Source organism: Pristis pectinata, chromosome 1 (assembly GCF_009764475.1).
Source record: "Pristis pectinata isolate sPriPec2 chromosome 1, sPriPec2.1.pri, whole genome shotgun sequence".
In the NCBI taxonomy this organism is placed as follows: Eukaryota; Metazoa; Chordata; class Chondrichthyes; order Rhinopristiformes; family Pristidae; genus Pristis; species Pristis pectinata.
In genome coordinates this window covers 73,057,198-73,079,817 of record NC_067405.1, presented here as the reverse complement: position 1 = coordinate 73,079,817, position 22,620 = coordinate 73,057,198, and the positions used below count along the sequence as shown (strand labels likewise).

At 39.8% G+C, this 22,620-nt stretch overlaps 1 protein-coding gene across 2 annotated transcripts in view; it reads right to left on the bottom strand.

The window, feature by feature from the left end:
* Window positions 1–22,620, bottom strand: part of LOC127577496 (partitioning defective 3 homolog B-like) — a 787,668-nt gene that overhangs the window by 439,405 nt on the left and 325,643 nt on the right. For both annotated transcript variants that reach the window (XM_052028727.1, XM_052028736.1), the window contains exons 5-8: window positions 16,343–16,422; window positions 11,358–11,444; window positions 3,593–3,718; window positions 1,204–1,571 (exon numbers count right to left, since the gene is read on the bottom strand). In XM_052028727.1, coding sequence (XP_051884687.1) covers window positions 1,204–1,571; window positions 3,593–3,718; window positions 11,358–11,444; window positions 16,343–16,422 — 661 coding nt within the window. The remainder of the gene's footprint in view (window positions 1–1,203; window positions 1,572–3,592; window positions 3,719–11,357; window positions 11,445–16,342; window positions 16,423–22,620) is intronic.

Sequence of the window (22,620 nt, the reverse complement as noted above, 5' to 3'; positions counted from 1 at the left end):
TATTGATCACCCCATGTAAGTTTTAGAATCGACAAATGATGATGAGAATAGGAAGACACTGTCTCCAGAACAGAGAAAAAAATTAACACATGGGAGGTAAGAACGAAAAGCAGCCATTGAATTAGGCTAGGAATTGCTAGGAGAGCAGGCTGCAATGAGCTAGGTGATGGACAGACAGGAAATAGGAGTCACAAGATGTGAAATAGAGAAGGGAGAAAAGGACCAACGAAAATAGCTTGGAGTGTTCCAAGTAACAATGGCATAGTCAGCACATGGAGTCAACGTGGTATTAGTGATGAGATGATGTTATACAAGTCACAAGTGGACAGGAATAAACACCTTTCCAAGGCACCTTAGCATTGTTATGGTGATCCAAGTGTAATGCATTGGAAGTTAGTTATCCACCTTTATGTAAAGACTTGCTCAAGGGGTACAAAACTACATGTTATTTTTATGTACCAACTGCCTTGTCAAGTTAAATTAGAAATACTCTTGTTAATGTAAAACAGAGTTTACACCTCACAAAGAGCAATGGTATAGGAAATGTGCTTTATTATTTGGGGCATTTTATGGTGATAATACCTTCATTGATCAAACTTGGAAACCATGCTGCAATTAATTAAGTTTATGTAAGCAATCTGTATATGCAGCTATCCTCCTCTCTGTTTTTTACTGCACAAATAATGCTATCATACACAAATTCACATCATTAGAGGTTTATAATGTATGCTTGCAGTTTAGGAATAATTTACAAATTAAGCATAAATTCCAAGAAACAAAAGGAAATATTAGAATTGCTGTAGTATTGAGCTACCTTCCTTTGGATTTACTGAGGTGGCACTGAGATTATTCTGAAATGCAGCAAAATAAACAAAACAGCATCTTCCCACTTTTTGCCAAGGCTTTCTGCTGTTAGTCAAAGGGTTGTTCAACTCTGGAAACTTGTGCATGAAATTAAGTCTAATGTCCCAGTGCAAAAGAAAGGGAGTGCCAAACTGTGGAAGGTTTAGTCTTTTGCTTAAGATATTGAACCAAGATATTTCTTGTGCTCTCAAAGCAAAAGAGATCAAGGCCAATATTTAACCCTCAGCCAACACCAATAGAGATTATATGGTCATTAACACACTGTTGTTTATGGGACTCCAATATAGTGACTATAATTCAAAATATTCAATTTTCTTCAAGATTGCAACTCAAAAATACCTTTTTTTAAATCAATTTTGATCTTTTTTCCTTGTTTCTTGGTCCCAAGTCCCCCGAGTGATGTTGGGGAGGATGCTTTCCTGGAATACGTGAAGTGGTTATTGCTCCTCAACTGTTTTGGGCTACTGAGCTTCTTTGAAATCGACGGTGAGCTATTCTCAGCATTATTGGGATAAACCAGATCTGTTGGTTTGCCCGCTGGCTTGGAACGCATTGAAGAAGGAACTTTAATTTTTGAATCATCCTCACGAACGTGGCTCAGAATAGACCCAATTGCAAATTTTTCATATTGTTCCCTGTTATAACTTGGAACTATTTGGAGTTCAACAGCAGGAAATTGTAATGCATTTCGAAAGACCTCTTGTGCTCTGCAAATCAAAAATAAAAGAGCTTCAGGATAAAATTAAGAAAGTTTCCAACTAATTGCTTTCCACATTTATGCAATGTTTTGATTTTTTCCCTCAAATTGATTTTTTCCCTCACCCCAACAAACAGAAAATATCTTTGGAATGTCTAAGTTTAGGCATTCTCAATCCAGTGAATCCAATGTTAGGAGGTGCACAAGAGCAGCATTCATCACAGTGATTTGTCCTAATAGTTTTCTGTGCATTCCTGGTAAGAAGCATAAGATTTTCACCTTGGTACCTCTACCATTCAGAGAGCTGAAATTTGGAAATCAATGGCCAGAGACTCCAAATCAGACATCTCAAAGTGCAGGAGTCATCCTAACTTCTGACACAATACAAGTTATAAAAACCACTAACATGGATCTGGCTAGTATTTCCTTGAGTAAAGAAGGTTATGAGATTGTTCCATTTAAGTGTGCAAAATGATTAAAGGCTAGGTAGGGATAAACAGTTTTCATTCTTGGCAAGTCTGGAAGTAGAAGTTAAGTCTTAAAATGACCACAGAGGGATAAAATCAGGATACACTTTACCATATAATGGGAAATCTGGAGCTCTGAAAGTCAACTGAATATTTCAAGGCTGAGATGTGTAATTTCTTATGGAGTATAGATTTTTTTTTAAAAAAAAGCAGACTAGCTTTTAAAAGTTGACCACACTCAAGGGAGTGTATGTGTCGCATCAGTTCTCATACTCATATTAACTATACAGCATTTTGTAATACCTGGGGTCCTACACAAAGATAAAGAGTCTTCATGTCAAATACTTTAAGATAGTGAGATTAGTAATTCAATAATAATTGGTTTATAATTGTCATATGTACTGAGATAGAGTGAAAAGCTTTTGTTTGCATGCCATCCAAACAGATCATTCCACACACAGGTACATTGATGGAGTTTCTGACACAAGAAACTGTTGTAATAAAATGTTACAAAAGACAGCATGATGCATTTAAGGGGTGACTTAAAGCACGTGAGACAGAAGGGAACAAATACATTTTGGGGCAGGGTAGAGAGTTAATTAGCTTTGGAGTAAAAATGTGGCAAATACCAGCTGGGCAAAATAGAATGCAGTGTAACATCTACAAAATGCACTGCATTACTCACCCCAGCTACTCTGACAGCATCTCTCAAACCTGTGACTTCTACCACCAAAAAAGACAAAGGCAGCAGGTGCATGGGAACACACAACTTGCAGGTGCATGCCACCGACTTGGAAACATATCAGCGGTCTTTCATCATCACAGCGTTTAGTTCCTGAAATCCCACACCCTACAACACTGGGATAAGGACTCAGCAGTTCAAGATGTTGGCTCGCCACAACCTTCGCAAAGGAAATTGGGGATAGCAGTAAATGCTGGCTTTTTCAGTGAAGCCCAGATTCCAAAAGTGAATAAGAAAACATAGACTATGTAAATCAAAAAGCAAATAAACTGCAGACACTGAAAATCTGAAAATGAAAACAGAAAATGCTGGAAGTACTCAAGCTGGTCAGACACCATCTGTGGAGAATGACTCAGAGGGTGCTCTGGTCTCCTCCCACATTCCAAAGCCGTACAGATTAGGAAATTGTGGGCATGCTCTGTTGGCGCTGGAAGCACAGCGACACTTGCAGGCTGCCCCCAGAACATTCTACGCAAAAGATGCATTTCACTGTGTGTTTCGATGTACATGTGACTAATAAAGAAATCTTAAATCTTATCTAACGTTTGAGGTCAATGAACCTTCATCGGAAATGATATTCTGAAACATTAATCCTGTTTCTCTCTCCGTGGACACTGCCTGACCTGCTGTATATTTCCAGCATTTTCTGTTTTTATACCAGGGTACGTAAATTTTGTGATCCTTTCTTCATCAACTGAAAACTATCAAAAATAAACAATCATCCAAAAAGAAGTCCATCATCATAACAGTTTGTTTTGTTTAGTAAAGTAGATCTTTCAGGGAAATATAGAGTCACAGGGGGTGAGAAATGGTCACACTTACTGAACGAAGGTCTTGTCTGTTAAATCACTGTCATTTATTTTGATGATATACTCATTCTCTTGGAGCAGATTCTCTTTTCTTGAACGGCTGTTCTCTTCAATACCACGAATACTCAGGCCAAGGAATCTGGAGAACAAACAGGCAAAAGGCAAAGCATGTCACAGATTCAGAAAAGAAAGGGGCAAGGAAACTGCCCTTGTGTTAGTGAATCCACCATCCTTTCAACTACCCATTGTAATATTGATAACCACAATATTTTTCAATTGCTTCCAAGGCAATCGCACTATTGCAACACATTGCTTTGAAAGATAATGTTGCATCATGCGTCATACTTTTCGAATTAGAACTGCAAAAAATGTTTGTCACAGTTAAGATCAATATACAATCAACTCCCTATCTCTGATCTAACCACTGCAGCAAAACCCTTTCTATCACTTCCATTATTTACAACATCAATAGATTCAAATCTCTTCCCTGCATATAAATTTACAACTAATTCCCATTCACTCCCATTTTATAATGATTGCAAATTTCACTATAGAGTATGTTTTATACCTAGGCATAAACACCCTTTAATTATCTCCATTGTTGCATAAATATTGTCAACTTCTCAACCAAATCTAATCTAGAGTCAGTAGGTCATTCTATAGAAGCAATCAGTTTGTGTAAAATACGCTTCGGTTAAGTGTTTTGGTTGCTTTTTGTTTAGATTGAATTGCTGTAACAAAAATGATTTAATGTGCTGAGGTACTAAGATTACAAACTGGCTGCACTGCATAAGTACTTCATAGAAACCCTGACACAAACATAAAACAGAAGACTTGCCATGCATTTTCAACTTTCAAATTTACATCTAAAATTCCTGAAACTAGCTGCAAATCATTCAAAATCTGAGTTAATGGTCATTTTAAGAAAAAGACCATTAACTACTACTGATTTCTACTGCTCCCACACACCACCCCACCCACAGAATCGTCAATTCATCAAAATCTCTTGTTCCCGTAAGACAAGTGACTACAGCAATGTATCGTTTTCATGGATGTTGAACTCCCTCCACAAGCTCATTCAAGTTGTCATTCTTCAAACAGTAAACTCCCAATTTTTTCCTCAACTTCACAAAACTTTGCAGCCGACTGCAGGTTCACACTAAATTCCAGTAGACTTGCACACAAAACCAATGCCATCTTCACCAAAATACCACCTGACCATTTTCCAATAGGCATCTTTGGACACTGATCATGGGGCAGTACCCTTTTTTCGCCTATTTTTCACTGGCTTAGGAACCAATTACTATCTGCCACGTTAGACAAGATCAGCTAACACAACTAACACCAAGGTAAACCTGGCACTCGCTTATTACAATCGACATTTCAACAAGGTACTTAATGCATATGTCAACTAAGCCAACACTGGTACAATAGAGTTTTGTTTTGAATCATTTGTACAGTGCATCATTTGGTCATTCAGAATAGTAAATTTCAAGGATTATTACTGCCTTTGAAAAATATTTTGTTTTCTTTGGGGGATGGAAAAATCAATGGCGTGCTGAGTAGTGTGCCAAACCAGACCATGATTTGTATACATTGGCCTGGCTCCGGCGCTCAGCTCCATGCTAAATGCTAACATAATTCAACTAACTATAAAGACAGCACACCTTTCAGGCAGCATTTTTTTAAAATCCCTTTTTAAACCTACAGTCAAACAACCTATTTTAAGATCTGAAAAGGTTAATTCAATTATCCAGTATAATCTAACAAAGTTTTATGCTTCACAAACTAATGCAACACACTCTAATGAAAAGAAGCATGTCATAATTCAAATAGGTGAACAGAAGACACCTGGTGACAATTTAATGCATTATTGTTGGAAGATCTTTTAGATATTTCGAACTGTCCTGAACACCTCAGTCATAGCAAAGAGTGTCTAGCTTCTTCTGCCTGTAACCACTGCACTAGAAACGAAAGAGTAAAAACAGTGCAACAGAGACAAGGCATTTCTAGCACATCTGAAAGATCCAATAATAAAGCAACATCAGTTACTCTATGCACACTGCTGTTAATCTCTTCTTCAATGGTGTAGATTTTCTTTAACAAGAACCACCAAAGGGGCTGGAGACAGCACGCAAAAGCAGAATGAAGGGAGAGAACCCGACGGGGAGAGAGGTAAGCAGTGGGGAAATGAAAGCTGGGAGCATAGAGAAAAGGGAGTATGTTGGTAAATGGGAGACAGAGATGTCAGTGGACAAAAAGGAAAATAAAAATAAAAATAAATGGAAGGCCAGGAAACATGGTGAGAGGAGTGAAATGCAGAGGCAGAAGGGATTTTGGCAAACAAGGAAAAATTGAGATAAGAGGAAAGGAAATGAAAAACAAGAGGAAGGGAGCTGGAAAAATAGAAAGGAAATAATAATTCAAAGCAAGCCAAGAGAAAGGGAAACTGGGGGGGGGGGGGAATAGAGGGGGGCGAGATGAGAGAAACAGAAGGGGGGGGTGAGGGAGACAGAAGAGGGTGAGAGACGGGGTGAGTCGAGGGGGTGAGTCAGGGAGGTGAGACGGGGCTGGGGGGGGCTGAGACAGAGGGGGGTGAGACAGAGGGGGGGCTGAGACAGGGGGGGGCTGAGGGAGGCTGAGACGGGGGGCTAAGACTGGGGTGAGACAGGAGGAGGTGAGAGACAGAGGGGGGTGAGAGACAGAGGATGGGAGAGAAAGATAGAGGGGGAGAGAAAGGTAGAGAGGAGGGAGAGAGAGAAATAGAGGGGTGAAGAGAGAGAGAGAAATAAAGGTGGGGAGAGAAAGATGGAGAGAGGGAGCGGGTGGGGGAGAAGGGCCAAAATACTAAGAGGTGATGAGCGTTAAAAGCTTGGGCTTTAGATGAGACAGCCAAAAACTGTTTAATGCTAGTCATTTTCCAAGGTCCGTCAAGCAATCTGATCATTGATGAAGCACTGAGTGGAAAGCAGAGCAACAAAGTGAACCAAACCCACATCCTTCGCGTTACCAAAGTACTTAAAAGATTCTGGATTTGCTCATTCATTTATTTCTTCAAATAGGAGCCAATTTCTTGTCAGTCTTAAAAAGTCAGAGATATCCATATGTTTACAGTTCAGTAACATGAGCATATGCATTTTAAACCATCTTTCCACTTTTCTTCTCAATGAACAATGTCATTTTTTCAATCCTGACTAAAAAGGAGTTTTATTCCTGAAATCTTGCCCAACAAAAGCCTTTTCACTGAAAGAGAGAAAAATAACACTGGAATGCTTAAACCCATTACTTTCTCCAGCTATATGATCCACATTTTCCAGTCATTTTATTCTTCCTTCTTTTCCACTCCTGTCACTGATGCTGACTCAAGCTATGTCGCATTGGATAGCCATCCTTCACTTTACCTGGTCAGAGTAATCATGCAAAATGGCGCCAATGGCACTCCATATGACTTTTTCTGAGAATGAGAGAATTAAAAAAATTGTAAATTGTCTTAAGTACAAAATGTGTGATCTGATCAGTGCCACTGTTCAACCCTCTTGGTTGCCTTCTGGATCACAAGAGGTGCTGCAACAGGTCACAACTGCCTGGCTGCTGCTTCCCTGAAGACCGCTAGCAGATGCAAGGTAATAGGTTGCCCACCATGCCCTATTTACTTGTGCTCCTTAAGGCAGAGGAGAAAACTGGTGGGGAGAAGCAGCAAGGAAAAAATCCCATTTTTGTTTTAAAACATCAGAACAGGATGATCTTAATGAGCTCACTTTACATCGACTTTCTTCTCAGAGTGCAACTCACTTCCTTGACCATCTACTGCTAACATTGGTATTCAATGAAGGGAGTTTCAGCTACGATCTACTCTTGCCAACCTTTCGAACAAGTGAAATGGAAATTTTAAATCAGTGGGTCATTAAATATAGCATAAGGAGCTATTCAAAATACGAAGCCAAATTAATTCTTTAATTCCTTTTTCCACGTTACTACTGGATCAGTTTTCACTATCCTATTAGGCAGTGCATTCCTAATAACAACTCTCTGAGCAAAATACTATCACACAAGTTTCTCCCATTTGCTGTTAGCTTAAATCTGGTGCCTTCAGGCTACTGGAAACACTTTCTCTCTGTGCATTCATAATTTTAAAAAGCTCTTGTTAAACCTTTGCTTTAAGGTGGACAATTCAGTTTCTCTATTCTCTCCACCCCTCCAAAATCCTTCTTCCCTGGTACTTCTCAAGCAAATCTTCATGACACCCTCTTCAAAGTCTCATTAGCCTGCCTCAAATGAAGCTCACAGAAATGGATGCAATAATCCACCTGTATTTAACTGAAGTTTCAAAGAAATTTATCATAACTACTGTACTTGAGTCTCAAAAGCCGGCACAAATTTTTAAAAATATGAATTGGAATTGGTTGGAATTGGTTTATTATTGTCACATGTACAGAGGTACTGTGAAAAACTTGTCATGAAGCATTATTATTGAATTTATTCTCCTGAGAACCTTGGAAGCTTACGTTTTCATTTTTACTGGGGCTATAGGATAGTAAATGCTCCCATTAAAAGTATATCTGCACGTTCAATGCAGAAGGCAGCACACCAACAACAGAAAAAGAATGAGAGGTTCAGATACCATTGAAAGAACCACATGTTTAAGAGGTGGTTTCACCTACTTGTGCAGAGATTTCCAAAAACAACTATTGTTATTGTACGAAGGCACAGGAGACTGCAGGTGTTAGAACCTGGAGCAACACACAAAGCACTGGAGGAACTGGAGGTCCAGATGAAGGTCTCAACCTGAAATGTTGACTGTCCATTTCCCTCCATAGATGCTGCCTGACCAGCTGAGTTCCTCCAGTGTTTTGTGTGTTGCTATTGTTATCGTATGTTTAATGTTAATGCAAACATAACAATTTAGTATTGTCACACAACACATTGGCCAATAAAGGAAATTTAGACTGAGATGAGACAATGCATGAAAGCAAAAAGTAAACATGTGAGCAAGTGTTAAATGGAGCATATTGGTTCATAATAACTAACCTGAATTCTTGGCAAAAGCCTGGTTTCCAAAAACAATTTAGGTTCAATTCACTAATTGCATTAATGAATGTTCAAGCACAATGTGGATTTGATTATAGTCTTTTAAATGATTCTTAGGTTCCCACATCCCAGGCTGAAACCCAATGTACCATTACCGTAATCTTTTTGGGCTGCATAATTATTGTTTGTTCACACTTAATTCAAAAGTAAAAATGCAAACAGAGAGATAGATTTTTAGAACACTAAGTGCCAGGAGGAAAATAAAACACATCAGTAGGCTGGAAAAATAGCTTGTAGCAACCATATTTTACAAACTTTGAAACTCCCAAATCTGTGAAAGGTTAGCTGACCCCATGCGCTGAAGAGAGGTGCCATGCAGTGCAATGTGCTGCACTGTGCATATGTTGGTGTGTGCTTGGAATGTGGAAGGAAGTGAATAAGTTTTGAGTGTAGGGACAAGGGTGTATGGGAAAAGAGAGTACTTCTGGGCCCAATTGCTCTCTGAAGAATATGTTGGAAAACATGTTAACATGAATCAGGATATCTTTGACGCTTCAAGTTCACCAGCCTGCAGTTGCTCACAATTAATTTGTAATTCCAAGACAGTTACATTTTTCTTCTGCAAAAAAAATCCACCATTGGATTCAGGTGGCACAGATAGTAAAGCTGCTGCCTCACAGTTCCAGTGACCCGGTTATAATCCTGGACCTTTGGTGCTTTATGTGTGGAGTTTGCATGTGGGTTTCCGCCAGGTGGTCTGGTTTCCTTCCACAAACCCAAAGGTATGCTGGTTGGTAGGTTAACTGGCCACTGTAAGTTGCCCCAGTGTGTAAGTACGTGGTAGAATCGGGTGGGAGTTGATGGGAACGTGGGAATTAGTGTAGGATTAGGGTAAATGGGTGCTTAACAGTGGGTGTGGACTCAGTGGACCGACAGGCCTGTTTCCATGCTGTACAAATCTCTGGCTATTGCATCAGTTTAGTATACTATTAAATTATGAGATTTAAAAACTCTGAGATTTCCTACCATGGCCTTCAGCTGCAGAAATTCTTGGCAGAGATTTCAGGCAATTAAAAAAATAATTAAAAACTTTCAATTAAATGGCACCTTTAGCATGGTTCAATCTCCCAAAATGCTTCACAAAATAGAATTTGATCCCAAATCACATCAGAATATTCAAGGACAGGTGATCAACAGCTTGCTCAAGTGGGTAACTTTAATGAATGACATTGAGAACTAAGAAATGCAGAAAAAGAGGTTTGCGGAGGATATTCCAGCTTTTAGGCCATGCAAAGCTAAAGGTGCAGGCACCAAAATCTTGGGAAATAAAAGTAGGAGGATGCACCACACCCGGGGTATGTGTTCTCAGGATGGGTTGGAGGCTCTTTTCTGAAATGCACACCCTGCTTTGAATAACCCATTGGTGATCAGGCTTAGAGCAGCAACTGGATCAGTTAGACGCAAATAGAGTCCTGGGTCCCGTATTTCTTTGCTATAGAAAGCTAGTGCAATAGGACTGTGTGTCATGGGGCTAACTAGTCACTTTGTTTCTTTTGAAGTGAAAAGGAAGTGGCCGAGACATTTTCTCCCATAGTGCGACTATGTGTATTCCGTGACTGAATTTCCATAGAAACAAAACTTCTGTTGAAGAAAACTGGGGATGTACTGCATGGATTGCAAAATCCACTATTTTCCTTCCAAGTCCTCCATATGGCATGCGCCTCAATGAAACTTTCATGATTTTCATTGCAAAATTTGTAGCCTCTGGACTACCCTTACAGTAACAACATGATAAACCTGCTGTCTCTAAAGTTAGAGAGAACCTCTTTAGCACCTTACTTTTCTAATCCATGACCAAATCCCACAGTCCACCTATTCTTTCTTGCATGCTGCACGATTCAAGGATCTTTGTGCTCATTGCATAGGAGACCAAGGTCTCACATGCAACAGAAGTTTGCCGCACATGAACACAGAATAGGCACAGGAACAGGCCCTTCATCAGGACCTCATCTCAACCTGAAATGCCAACTGTTTATTTCCCTCCATAGATGCTGCCTGACCTGCTGATTTCCTCCAGCATTTTGTGTGTATTGCTCCAGATTCCAGCATCTGCAGAACCACTTGCGTCTGCTAAAGGAAGGGTCAAATCATTTGGTATGATAGCATGGCACACAGTTAAAAACAGTCAGGCACAATATTCCCAGCTGTGGGAGTGGCTGTATTACATCTCAGGAACTGAAGGACTTGCATGAAACTACAAAGAATTTAACATGCAAAATAAAAGCAATTCAGCCCAACTGATCTCTGCTCAATACAAGCCTCCTCCCAAACTAAATCATCTGACTACTTCAGTGTTTCCTTTTTCCCTCATGTACTTACCTAGTTTTCCATTAAATGCCTTCAGTATTCCCTATGGTACTGAGTTTCAAACTCATCATTCCCTGGGGAAAAAAAAGTTTCTCTTGAATTCACTCAGTAGCCTCCAAAGGCAATTGTATCAATACCAATCACACTTGTGGCCAAACTGTAATGGACTGCAAACCTGTAACATTCTGTAAACACAAATATTGACAGAGAAACAATGCTTTGTCAATAAGACCTGCATCAAAGCCCACTTTATTGAACCAGTGCTCAGCTGCAGCATTGCTCATGTTGGGAATAGTATATCCACAGGCACCATATGGCATCTGATCCCATGGGATGCAATCTCTCAGCAGTTTTAAGTACAGATGTACTTTTAGATACTTTACCTTCCACTCAGCGTAGAGTTAAAGGGCACCACATGGATTCCCAGGGGGCCGCCGTCTCCAGAAAACTCTACCTTCTTTGTCAAATCACTGCCAGAAAAAAAGATGGATGAGGTTACACCCAAGAACAGCTGGGACTCTACAAAACATAGCTTTTTAACCCATTAGCCCAAATAAGTAAATAGAATAGGGTGACTGGATTACAATGAATTCTGTCAGGATATTTAAGAAAAAAGATGCGAACAAGCCAAATGTAATTAAGCAAAACAATGATTCTTCTTGCTGTAACTGGGTATATACAGTGAAAATAGCTACAGGCCATCTCTGGTAATGAACAGGTTCCATTTTTAGATATCCACAAGTGGATTTTGTCCACAAGCCTGAAACTACATAAAAATCACTGGACAGGGTAACCATATCTCTACTGTATCGTAATGAATTACATCAAAAGCACATAAGACTAATAAGAAAGAACAATGACTAAAGTGGAGGGAGAGGGAGAGGGGGCAGAGGGAGAGAGAGCGCGAGAGAAAGTGAGAGAGAACAAGGAAACTAGATCTGCCGTTCGTAGGAATAAACATATGTACATACATCAGACCTTTGAAATTAATACTATGGGAGATCATTCATATGTAGGGGGGTCCATAAGTCAGGCATTCTTAACCAACAGACAGCCTGCACAATTATTACACTATGGTCTTCAGAACATGTGCCGATACAAGGGAATAAAATTTTCTTGTAATGCAGCACCAAACCAGAAATTCACTGCTTATGCAGTGTGTGTGGATGGGTGTGTGAGGGGGAGAAAAAGAGAGTGCAATCAGGTTAAGTACACGACTTTTAGCATTATCAGCAAAAAGCATAACCATCAATGCAAAGCAATAAACCGTTGCAAGCTACGAAGAAGGACCTGACGTGAAAAAGTTACATCCTTGGGTACATTATTTCCCACACAGCTCCCTAACTAACTCTTCAACTGAGAAACGCATCACAGTCCCCCAATCTTGCCCTCTGGTCGATATGCACATCCTCAAAGGCACCTGTTTACACTTGTACAAAATCAAAATAATTTAAGATGCCGGAAAATATGTTTTCATTAGCATGCATGTTTCCTAGCCTCACAACAGAAAAAGTCTATTGAGATTGTCTGGTCTTCACTCCAAACATCTTGACCCACCAAGCATTTCAGAGAATTTCCAAGACAGATAAGACTTAGTGGAATTGGACATCCCTAACCATGATCCACAGATGAATAGACTATTTGGAAAATCAAAGGGTGTAAATGACATGTTGAATGAATTATTTGACAGAAAAGTATCAACCAATAGGTCACAAGCTCAATCACTGAAATCGCCACTCAGCCCAGATGTTATTGGGATATTAAAATCAGTGCCTTTGCACCAAAGAACAAACAAGTTAGGGTTTCTAATTCTGCCTATACCCTGCTGGAAATTTCTGCACATGTGGGTGTCAGATGGGAAGATGAACACAAGAAAAGCCCCTGCTGCCTGCTCATTGCTGATCAAGTCCACTTTCCTGCCTTCGATTCCCTTACTGATTAGAAATCTTTATATCTCAGCACTAAGTATACACAAGGACTCTGCCACACAGCTCACTGTGACAAGGAGATCCAAAGATTCATAACCCACCAGGAGAATAAATCTCCCTCATCTAAGTCAAAAATGGGCATCCCCTCATTCAAGACCATGTCCTCTGGTTCTGGACACTTCCATGAGAGGAAACATCCTATGAGCATTTAACTTGTCTAGTCTCCTAAGAAACTTATATGTTTGAATTAGATCACCTTTCAATCTAAAGTGAATATCAATCCTTTTAACGTTTCCTCATAGGCCAACATCTTCACGTCCAGGGTCATTGCAGTGAACCTTTGCTGAATAGGCCCCAATAAAGTAATTTATTTCCTTAAATAGGGGCACCAAAACTATTTGTAGTACTCTAAACATGGTCTCACTAGTACTTTTTACAGAAGCTGTAAGACTTCCCTATTCTTATACTCCAACCCAATGAAATAAGGGCCAACGTTCTACTATCCTTCTCTGTTTTCTGGTGATAAATAAGGCTGGGTTCATCAACAAACAAGCAGGCTCCACGTACAGAGAATGGGAACTTGAAGTTAAACACCTTCAACATTGTTGACTGCCCAAGAAATAATTTGATACAAAGCTCACATGGAGAGTTACTGTAAGTGTGAACAAAGAAATAAGTCTTAAGAAACACGAAAAAGAAGGTAGGTAAGTAAGCTTTAGGGAAAGAATTCCAGAACTTCCAGGCAACTGAAGGTATTGCTACCAATGGTGAATTGACTTAAATGAAGTACGTATATCCAAGAGACCAAAACTGGAGGAACACAATAGTTTCCACATGGTTTTAGGACTCGAGGAGGATAGAGGTAGAAGGTGCGAAGCTATGTAGCAATTTGAACATCAATGTGAGAACTTTTAAATAATACATCACAAACATTCACAAGGTGATTGATGAGCTGGATTTTATGAGTAGGAGCAATACATTCATGAGTAGGAATGTGGGTTAGCACATTGGAGAAAGTTATGCTTGTGGAAAGTAAAAAAAAATGGGAACTTGGCCAAAACAGCACAAGAATTGTCATGTCTGGAGATAATAAGGCACAGATGAGGGTGTCCGTGGAAGAAGAGCTGAGGAAACAACTTAGAACCTTCTCTCATTCATGGTTATTCAGAGGGGTAGGTGGTGTCACACAAAGTTAAACCCCAAAAGGAGTTTTCAAGTTTATGAGGTGAAAAGGACTGGATGCAGAGAAAATTTGATTTTGAACTGCCTTCCCCATAAACTGCAATCTATACAAGTGACTTCCTTTTTGCCTGTCAATAGCTCGATATGACACCAATTTAATGCACTGGAATGTCAGCCTGGATACTCTGAAATAGAAACTAAACCCACAATTATCTGTCTCAAAGACATGGTGCACCACTACTGGGTCACGATGGTACCTTTATGTCCTTGAATGACTAGCAATTCAATTACTAGATTTATCACAAGCAAGTCTGATCCAGACCTCAGCCAATGTTCAAACATGCACACACATGGCCCTACACTTGCCAATTAACATTATGAAGCAAGATCTCAAGTTCATATTTTCTTTTCCCCAGCCCTAAAAAATTATAGCCAATTCCTGTTTTCATTTTATTGCAAGCACCATGAAGAGCAAAACTATCCAACTTTTAACGGCAGAGAACAGCATGCAGATATTTTGTTTATCTCAGATGCCGAAAGACACAAGTACAAGTTTCTCATGTGACATGCGAGAAATCCAAGGAATCAGAGGGGAGAGTGGGGAGTTATTTTTCACACAGCATGCTGCTGTGATTTGGAATGTGTTGCATGAAAGGGTGTCAAAATTAAGTCCAACACCAACTTTCAAAAGGAAATTGGATAGGTACTTAAAAAGGAAAAAATTGCAGAACTATGGGAAATCAGATGGAGAATGTGACTAATTGGATTGCTCTTTGAAGGAGAAGACATAGACATGTGGGTTAAATGGCTATCTACAATTCTGAGAGATGCTCACAGCCACATTATCTGGGGTTTGCAGAGAGGAGGGCTACCAAAGATAACATAGCTTGAGACACTTATCACAGTTTCACAGCATGAATGCTTAAAAAAATCAACAAGGACAAAATTGCCTTCTATTTGCAACCTTTTTCCTTCTCTTCCTCTGCCTGAAAATGACAACTGTTTACATCTGCACTAAGAAATAAAAGCAGAAAATTCTGGAAGCACTCAGCAGGCCAGGCAGCATTTGTGGGAAGAGAAACAATGCTTCAGGTCTGAGAAAGAAGAAAAGTTGGACAAGCAAATGTTTGGCCACTGCAACTGCAGTTTTGGAACCCTCTAAAACTGAAACTCTGTAACTCTTCCCCTCAATCTGTCCACCTTTAAGAAAATCCTTAAACTTGCACCTTTTGTCTTTTATCCTGGTGTCATGTGGTTCAGTGTCAAATTTTATTTGATAATTCTCCTGTGAAGAAATTTTAGATTTTTTTAAAACCGCATTAAAAGTTGCTGTATAATTGCAAGCTGTGGTACAATGATGTTCTCTACTCTTCACCCTCCAACCCCTTGCCCTCTCCCTCCCTCACAATAGGCTGATACAGAAAGGGATGCAAGAAAATGGGAAGAATAGATTACCCAAGGACAAACTTGGATAAGCTTCACAGCCTTACAGACATGTAACAGTGGCAAAACAGAAACAGAAAAAAAAGATCAGAAAGATTTATGAACCAGCGGAGTCACAGGCACAAAGGCAGACAGCAAAGGGCTTTGGTGAAGGAGCAACTGATAGCTCACTTGCTAGCAGGAAATGTAAATTTATCAGTTTATTTTCCTCACAAGGAAATGAAAGAAGATAAGGAAACGTGCCACACTTCTCCACAAGATAAAAGCTCCCATTTCCAAGGCTGCAGTGGTGGGTGGTGGTAGAGGTGGGTGGGGAAGATTGTTACATAAATACAATTGTCTGAGCCAGCATGTTCTAGGGTATAAGGGTCACACCTCCTCAGCTAAATTAATGAGCATCATTTCATGATGGTTTAGGTGATGGTTTCCATTTTGTGATGGGAATAAAGTAGACAAAAAGCCTTGTTTTTGTTCTTTATTTTCACACCACGTTATCCTTTAGATTTCTGTGGATTGGTAGAATGCACTGATTCACTGGAGGAAAGAACAGTCAGTCTTCCATTTCACAATACATCTAAAATCCCTTTCAGGACATCCCTGTGGGGGGTTAGGGTGACTTCTCTGGGATGCAGGAGAGGCTTGGGGTTTATAAATCTTGGAATACGTAAATGTAACTACAACCCTTCAGAAAGATAACAGGCAGGAGCACTGGACACTATACAGAGAAAAAAATTATAGCACACAAAAATAGAAAGAAATAGTACAAGGTTCTCTTCGAGTCATAACTTATCATTGACATCTATTGACTGCCATACCTTAAAGTGCTTTTTGAATGCTTGTCTGGTGGTCCTGAAGGGTCTGTTCTTACATCATCTGTGGGTGCCCAGTTCACTCCCTAGAAAATTAGAAGGGACAAATGATTAATCAAAAATTCCTTCAGATCATCATTAGCCATGCTGCATTAACCCAGCTGATGTCGTTCAACTTTTACCAGTTCTCCAGGTGTACATTGCTCACTGGAGTTTTCCTCTGAAATACATCTCTACAACTTACCTGCTTAAGGGAATATAAAAATCATTTGCTGGATTCAATAAATTTAAAAACAAGGATCTTAGAATCACAATCTGCAAGTATTTCAATGGATTAGTAAACTCAGGCCAATAATTACCATTAGTTTGACACAACATTTAGCAAATTCATTACCAGAACTGGATTCTGATTGCCAACCATTAAAATATATTATAATATTTATCCTCCCGCTCTTCACAAAAGCAATGATATAAAATAAAGTCTGAAAAAGTAATTAAGCATCTACTATTGTGTCTTTTTCTATACTAAGCTTTATAATAAGGTTTGAAATTCATGCAATGATCAAGCCTCATACAGAGACGAGAGCATAAAGCCAATCCAACATGCCTATTTCAACAAGATGAAGTAGAGCCAATTTACCTGTAGCTGAAAACAGGATAAATACAAGGAGAAATTATTGGGAAGTCAATGATTTTAAAAACAAGCTTACAAGCAGCTTTTGTTCAGTACTCTTGATAGCTTCTATTGACCCATTGCAAATGTTAATTAGTTAACTGTTTCTCAGGAAGGGATCTTAATCTAATTAGCAGAAAAGGTTTTGTATGTATGAGGTCGCACAACACCTATGAAGACAAACTAGGATGCATCCAGTGAAATTAAAAGCACTGAACAGAATAAGCAGAAAATGACTTGGATGTTTTGTGCAATCTACCAAAGGCAAACACATACCATTGTGAAGAAATCCAAAACTCTGCTCCCAAGTCCCATTCTCCTGGTTTCAGATACGTAAATTGACTCCACTTCATTTTGTTGAAATAGGCAGGTTGGATTAGCTTTATGCTCTGGTGTCTGCACAAGGCTTAACCATTGCATGAAATTCAAAGCATTATAGAAAAATACACAACAATAGATGCTCAATTACAGTTAAGTCCCATTCACCCATCAACCAGAGACTCGCTAACCTACATTAGCCCCCAACCAACAACGCCTTGATTCTCATCCTTGTTTTCAAATTCTCCATATCCCCACTCTGGCCATGTTTGCAACCTTCTCCAGCTCAATGGCCATTTGAAATTCTAGTCACTTCAACATTCCCAAATTTAATCATTCCAGCTCAAGCAGCCCTTCATTCAACTTCCTTAGACCAAAGCTCTGGAATTTTTTTTCACCAAGCCAAAGCCACACCTCTGTTTAAAACACTTCTCAAAGCCTCACTCTTAGACAAGGGTGTATATTTTTGCCCAAATTTCTCCTTATGTGGTTGTGTCAATTTTTGTACAATAAAGCACAGTAGGATGTTTTGAGGATGCTACAGAAACACAAGTTGTCATTACAGTCAAGCAAGTGACTGGCAATTTTATTTAAGTTTTGACATAGCAGCAATTTGTATCTTAATAGCACATTTAATGTAGCAAAATCTCCCAAATATACTTCACAGGAGTGTTATCAAACAATATTTGGTCATAGAGATATATTTAAAGGAGAGTCTTAATGGAAGAGAGTGAGGTGGAGAGATGTGGAAGGAGAATACCAGAGCTTAGAAACCTTTCAGCCTAAAGCAAAGCTATCACTCTTTGGGAGATATAAAATCAAGGATGCACAAGAGACCAGAGACCAGAGACAGAGGAGCTTCCATATCACAGCCTGATGAAGTCTTAACAATGGTCAAGTAGAATCTGGCATAGTACAGGCTGTCTCCAGGTTAAGAACAACTAACTTACAGACACCCAACTTACAGACATCCCTACATACAAACAAGCTCCCATAATATTATTAAGTTTAACAGTTCGATGCATGTATCTACAAACGACAGAACTAGTTTCCTCTCTCTTCCACATTTAGTGTTGTTCTGTCTTATCAGTCTTATGTACTTTTGATGTGATTCATTACAATACTGTGGAGGCATGGTTACCATATTGAAAAATGTTTGTGTATTTTCTGACTTTTGGACAAAATAGACTTTGTTAAGCAGGGATGGCCCGTACAAGCTATCCTGATGGGCAGTTAAGCGCAGGATCACTCGATGGCTATAACATTTGTGGAATATTAATAATGCCAACAATGACATGTACAATACATTGTTGCATCAGTAACGCTGCTGTGTCACAGGTCTAGCAACACAGGTTCAGTCCTGACCCCCAGTGCTGTCTATGTGGAGTTTGCACAATCTTCCATTTATCACAGATGTCTCCCCTGAGTGTTCTGGTTATCTCCCACAACCCAAAGGCAGTGCAAATTATGCCTATTGTAGGGTGGATGGGAGGAGAATCAGGGTGGAATTGATTGGCATGTGAGAGAGATTAAGATACAAGGAAAAAGAGGAGATTGATGGGAATGGTCTGGGAGCCAGCATAGACTCGACAGGCCTTATGGCCTTCTGTATCATTAGAAATATGAGAAGTAGAGAAGAACTTTCAAGGAAGTTGCCAAAGATCAACCAGTTTTTGCAGCTACTGTTTGCCCCAATAATGAATCAAAGTAATTCCAAAGTCAAGCCAGTAACAAAATCATAATGAATTTTTTTATAAACATAATAAGCCAGATAATAAGCCGATGTGAATGTGCAATTACTTGTATGTTATATAAAACCGATCATTGCTGGTTATGATCTGCTGAGTCTGATTGCTTGAAGCCTACATTATTTTACTCATGAATGAGATTCTAGTTTGTGGTAATGGATTCCAGTTTGAAGCAATGAATTCCAGCTCAGTCAGTAGCACTCTCATTCTGATTCAAAAGGTCACGAGTTCAAGCTTCACATTAGAGATTTGGGCTCCATGGGGTGATACTTCAGTGCAGTACTGAAGGAGTGCTCCACGGTCAGAGTTGTTGGTTTTCAAGTGAGGATAAACAGAGGCCCTGTCTGTCTTTCTGATTAAAGGGACAATAGCAGTCTATGGAAGAGGTCTCCCGTCTTCATAGCAATTGTTTATCCCTCAAGAAACATTACTAACACAAATTATTTGATCATTATTTCATTGCTGTTTGCTTTGCACAAATTGTCTGCCTTGCTTCTTAAATTACATGGTGTCTACACTTCAAAAAGTAATTAAATGTTAGTGAAGTACTTTAAGATGCCTGGAGGTTGTGAAAAGCACTATGCAAACATGTCTTCTTTGTTGAAACACTTATGCACATATTTTCATTTTTAGAATTTCTTCATAAACAAAAGAATGTTTGATCACGTTCTAAGCCTTGGTCAGATATAACAAGTGCTATTATGTCAAATTAATAAACTTAGGAAGCTTATTAGCTTGCATGTAAATAGCATCTTTGTGTAGTTGGGCTGAGGACATAACAAAGTGTTTCACAGGAGTGAAATTAAATAAAGTATGATAAGAAGCCACAGAAGGAGATGACTAAAAACCTGGACAAATGTTAGGATGCAAGGATGAAGAACAGGTAACTAAGGTGGAGATTTAAGAAGGGAATACCAGAGCTCAAGGCCTCAGCAATGAAGAAGCAGCTGCCAATATATATAGCAATTAAAGTGGTGCAGCTAAACAGAACTGGAGAAATGCAGATATCTCAAAAGTTGTAGACGAGAGGAAGTTACAGAGATTGGGAGGGTCAGGCATGGAAAGCTTTGTAAATAAGGATATAAAGTTACAATCAAGGATAAGATAAGATCTTTATTAGTCACATGTACATCGAAACACACAGTGAAATACATCTTTTGCGTAGTGATTTTAGGGGGCAGCCCGCAAGTGTCGCCACGCTTCCAGCGCCAACATAACATGCCCATAACTTCCTAACCTGTACGTCTTTGGAATGTGGGAGGAAACCAGAGCACCCAGAGGAAACCCACACAGACACGGGGAGAACGTACAAACTCCTTACAGACAGTGGCCGGATTTGAACCTGGATCTCTGACGCTGTGAAGCATTATGCTAACCACTATGCTACCGTGCCTGCCAGGTGACTCTTTAAGCTGGTGATTCTTTAACCAGGATCAAACTTAAACCAGATCAATGTTAAGATTGTTAAAGGCAAAATCAGGTGGATAAAACCATTAACAGCTATACAGATTGGTACAATATAGTAATAGTGTTTCTTTTTGATTTGCTTCATAGCTAATCTAACAGTGACAAGTAAAGTCACCAGTTAGAGAACAGTGCAGCTGGGGTGCAGGCAACTGAAGTTGATGATCTTTGGTTGAAAACTGAAGTCAGTACAAAGCAGAGCACTCTTCTTTTGAAAAACATTGCTGTTAAAAGGGTCTCAAAGATACTTTGTTGAAAATATTGACCATGGGAACCTGCCAGACCAGGCTATATTAGCCAACTCTGTCACTATGAAGTTACCAAAACAGATCAAAGCCAATCACAGACCTAGCGTTGCTTGCAGAAAGTACTTCAGTGTTATCGGAAGTAGCAACATAAGAAAGAAACAACAGGCCGACCATAGATGTTCTTTTAGTGCAAATGTAATACATATGCGCAAGGTTTTGCCAAAATTCACAACTGCCAAAGTCTGAGACTAGATTCCAAACTGGCACTTCAGAATGTTTGCAATACCCATTTCTTTCAGGAAATGTTGCATAGAATAGTGATGTTTTGTCCTCAACTCAACTATGACTGCACTCCAAATAGATTACTTCAGACCTAATAATTTGTTTAGAACATGCATGGCCTCAGTGATGCCTACAGTAATAGGAATCAGTTTTCCTGATGCTAAAAGCAGCCACTGTATTTTTTTAAATTGTAGGGATTAGCAGAAAAACAAGTTGCAAGACGTATGCAAGGTGCATTGTTCCTCCAAATGCCATTAACATAAGAGATAGTTGGCTCACCTACAATTTGACAATTGATAGTCACCACAGAAAGTCATTTCAGTTACAGGTAAACACATATCAGGATTTAACAACCTTCAGGTTGGGCAATTCTGTGTCTCCATTAAACGAGACCGCAGATGCTGGAAATCTGGAGCAACACAAAATGCTGGAGGAATTCAGCGGGTCAGGCAGCATCTATGGAGGCAAATGAACAGTCGACTAAGACCCTTCAGCAGGACTGTAAAGAACGAGGACAGAGGCCAGAATAAAAGGATGGGGGGAGGGGGAGGAGCACGAGCTGGCGGGTGATAGTGAATCCAGGTGAGAGGGGGAAGGTCAATGGGTGGGGGAAAGTGGGAATGATGAGAGAAGCTGGGAGGTGATAGTTGGAAGAGGCAAAGGGCTGAAGAAGATGGAATCTGATAGGAGAGGTCAGTGAACCATGAAATAAAGGGAAGGAGGTGGGGAACCAGAGGGAGGAAGACGTGAGTGATGGGCAGGTTGTGAAGGCAGGGGAGGGGAAAGAGAAGAGGTAAAGGGACCAGAGGGGTAAGGGATCCTTCATCTGTACAACAGTGAGTAGACCAACATTTATCTGATGGTGACACAGATGAGCAGATAGAGTCATAGAGTCATACAGCACAGAAGGAGGCCCTTTGGCTCACCAACTCCACACTGACCATCAAACGCCCATTTACACTAATCCCACTTTATCACCCATACCTTCTCCTCAACTCCCCCCAGATTCTACCACTCACCTACACTGGAGCAATTTGCAGTGGCCGATAAACCTACCAACCTGCATGCCTTTGGGAGGTGAGAGAAAATTGGAGCACCTGGGGGAAACCCACACAGTCACAGGGAGAACACACAAACTCCACACATTAAGCAACAGAGGTCAGAATCCAACCGGGTCTCTGGAGCTTTGAGGCAGCAGCTCCACCAGCTGCAACACTGTGGGCAGTACTATATTTTGATTTTTTAAAAATCTTACACTATGGAAAACTTAATGCAAAAAAATCTTTCAGTATCACTACCAGTCATTGACAAGTCACTGGTCTGTTTTTTAATTGACTGGCTAAAATTGGCAATGTAGAAGAAATTCTAACACCTTTATGTTTGCATTCCGGATAGCTCTCCAGCATAAACATTGTGGTGCTAAAATAACAAAAAGTACTTCATTAAAAAGTGTATTGATGTGCCTTAAAGCAGTTCTAATTACTCCTTGAGGGAGAAGAGGGAATTCACGGCCATCAGCAACAATCTACCCAAAGGATGGAAGGCAGATCT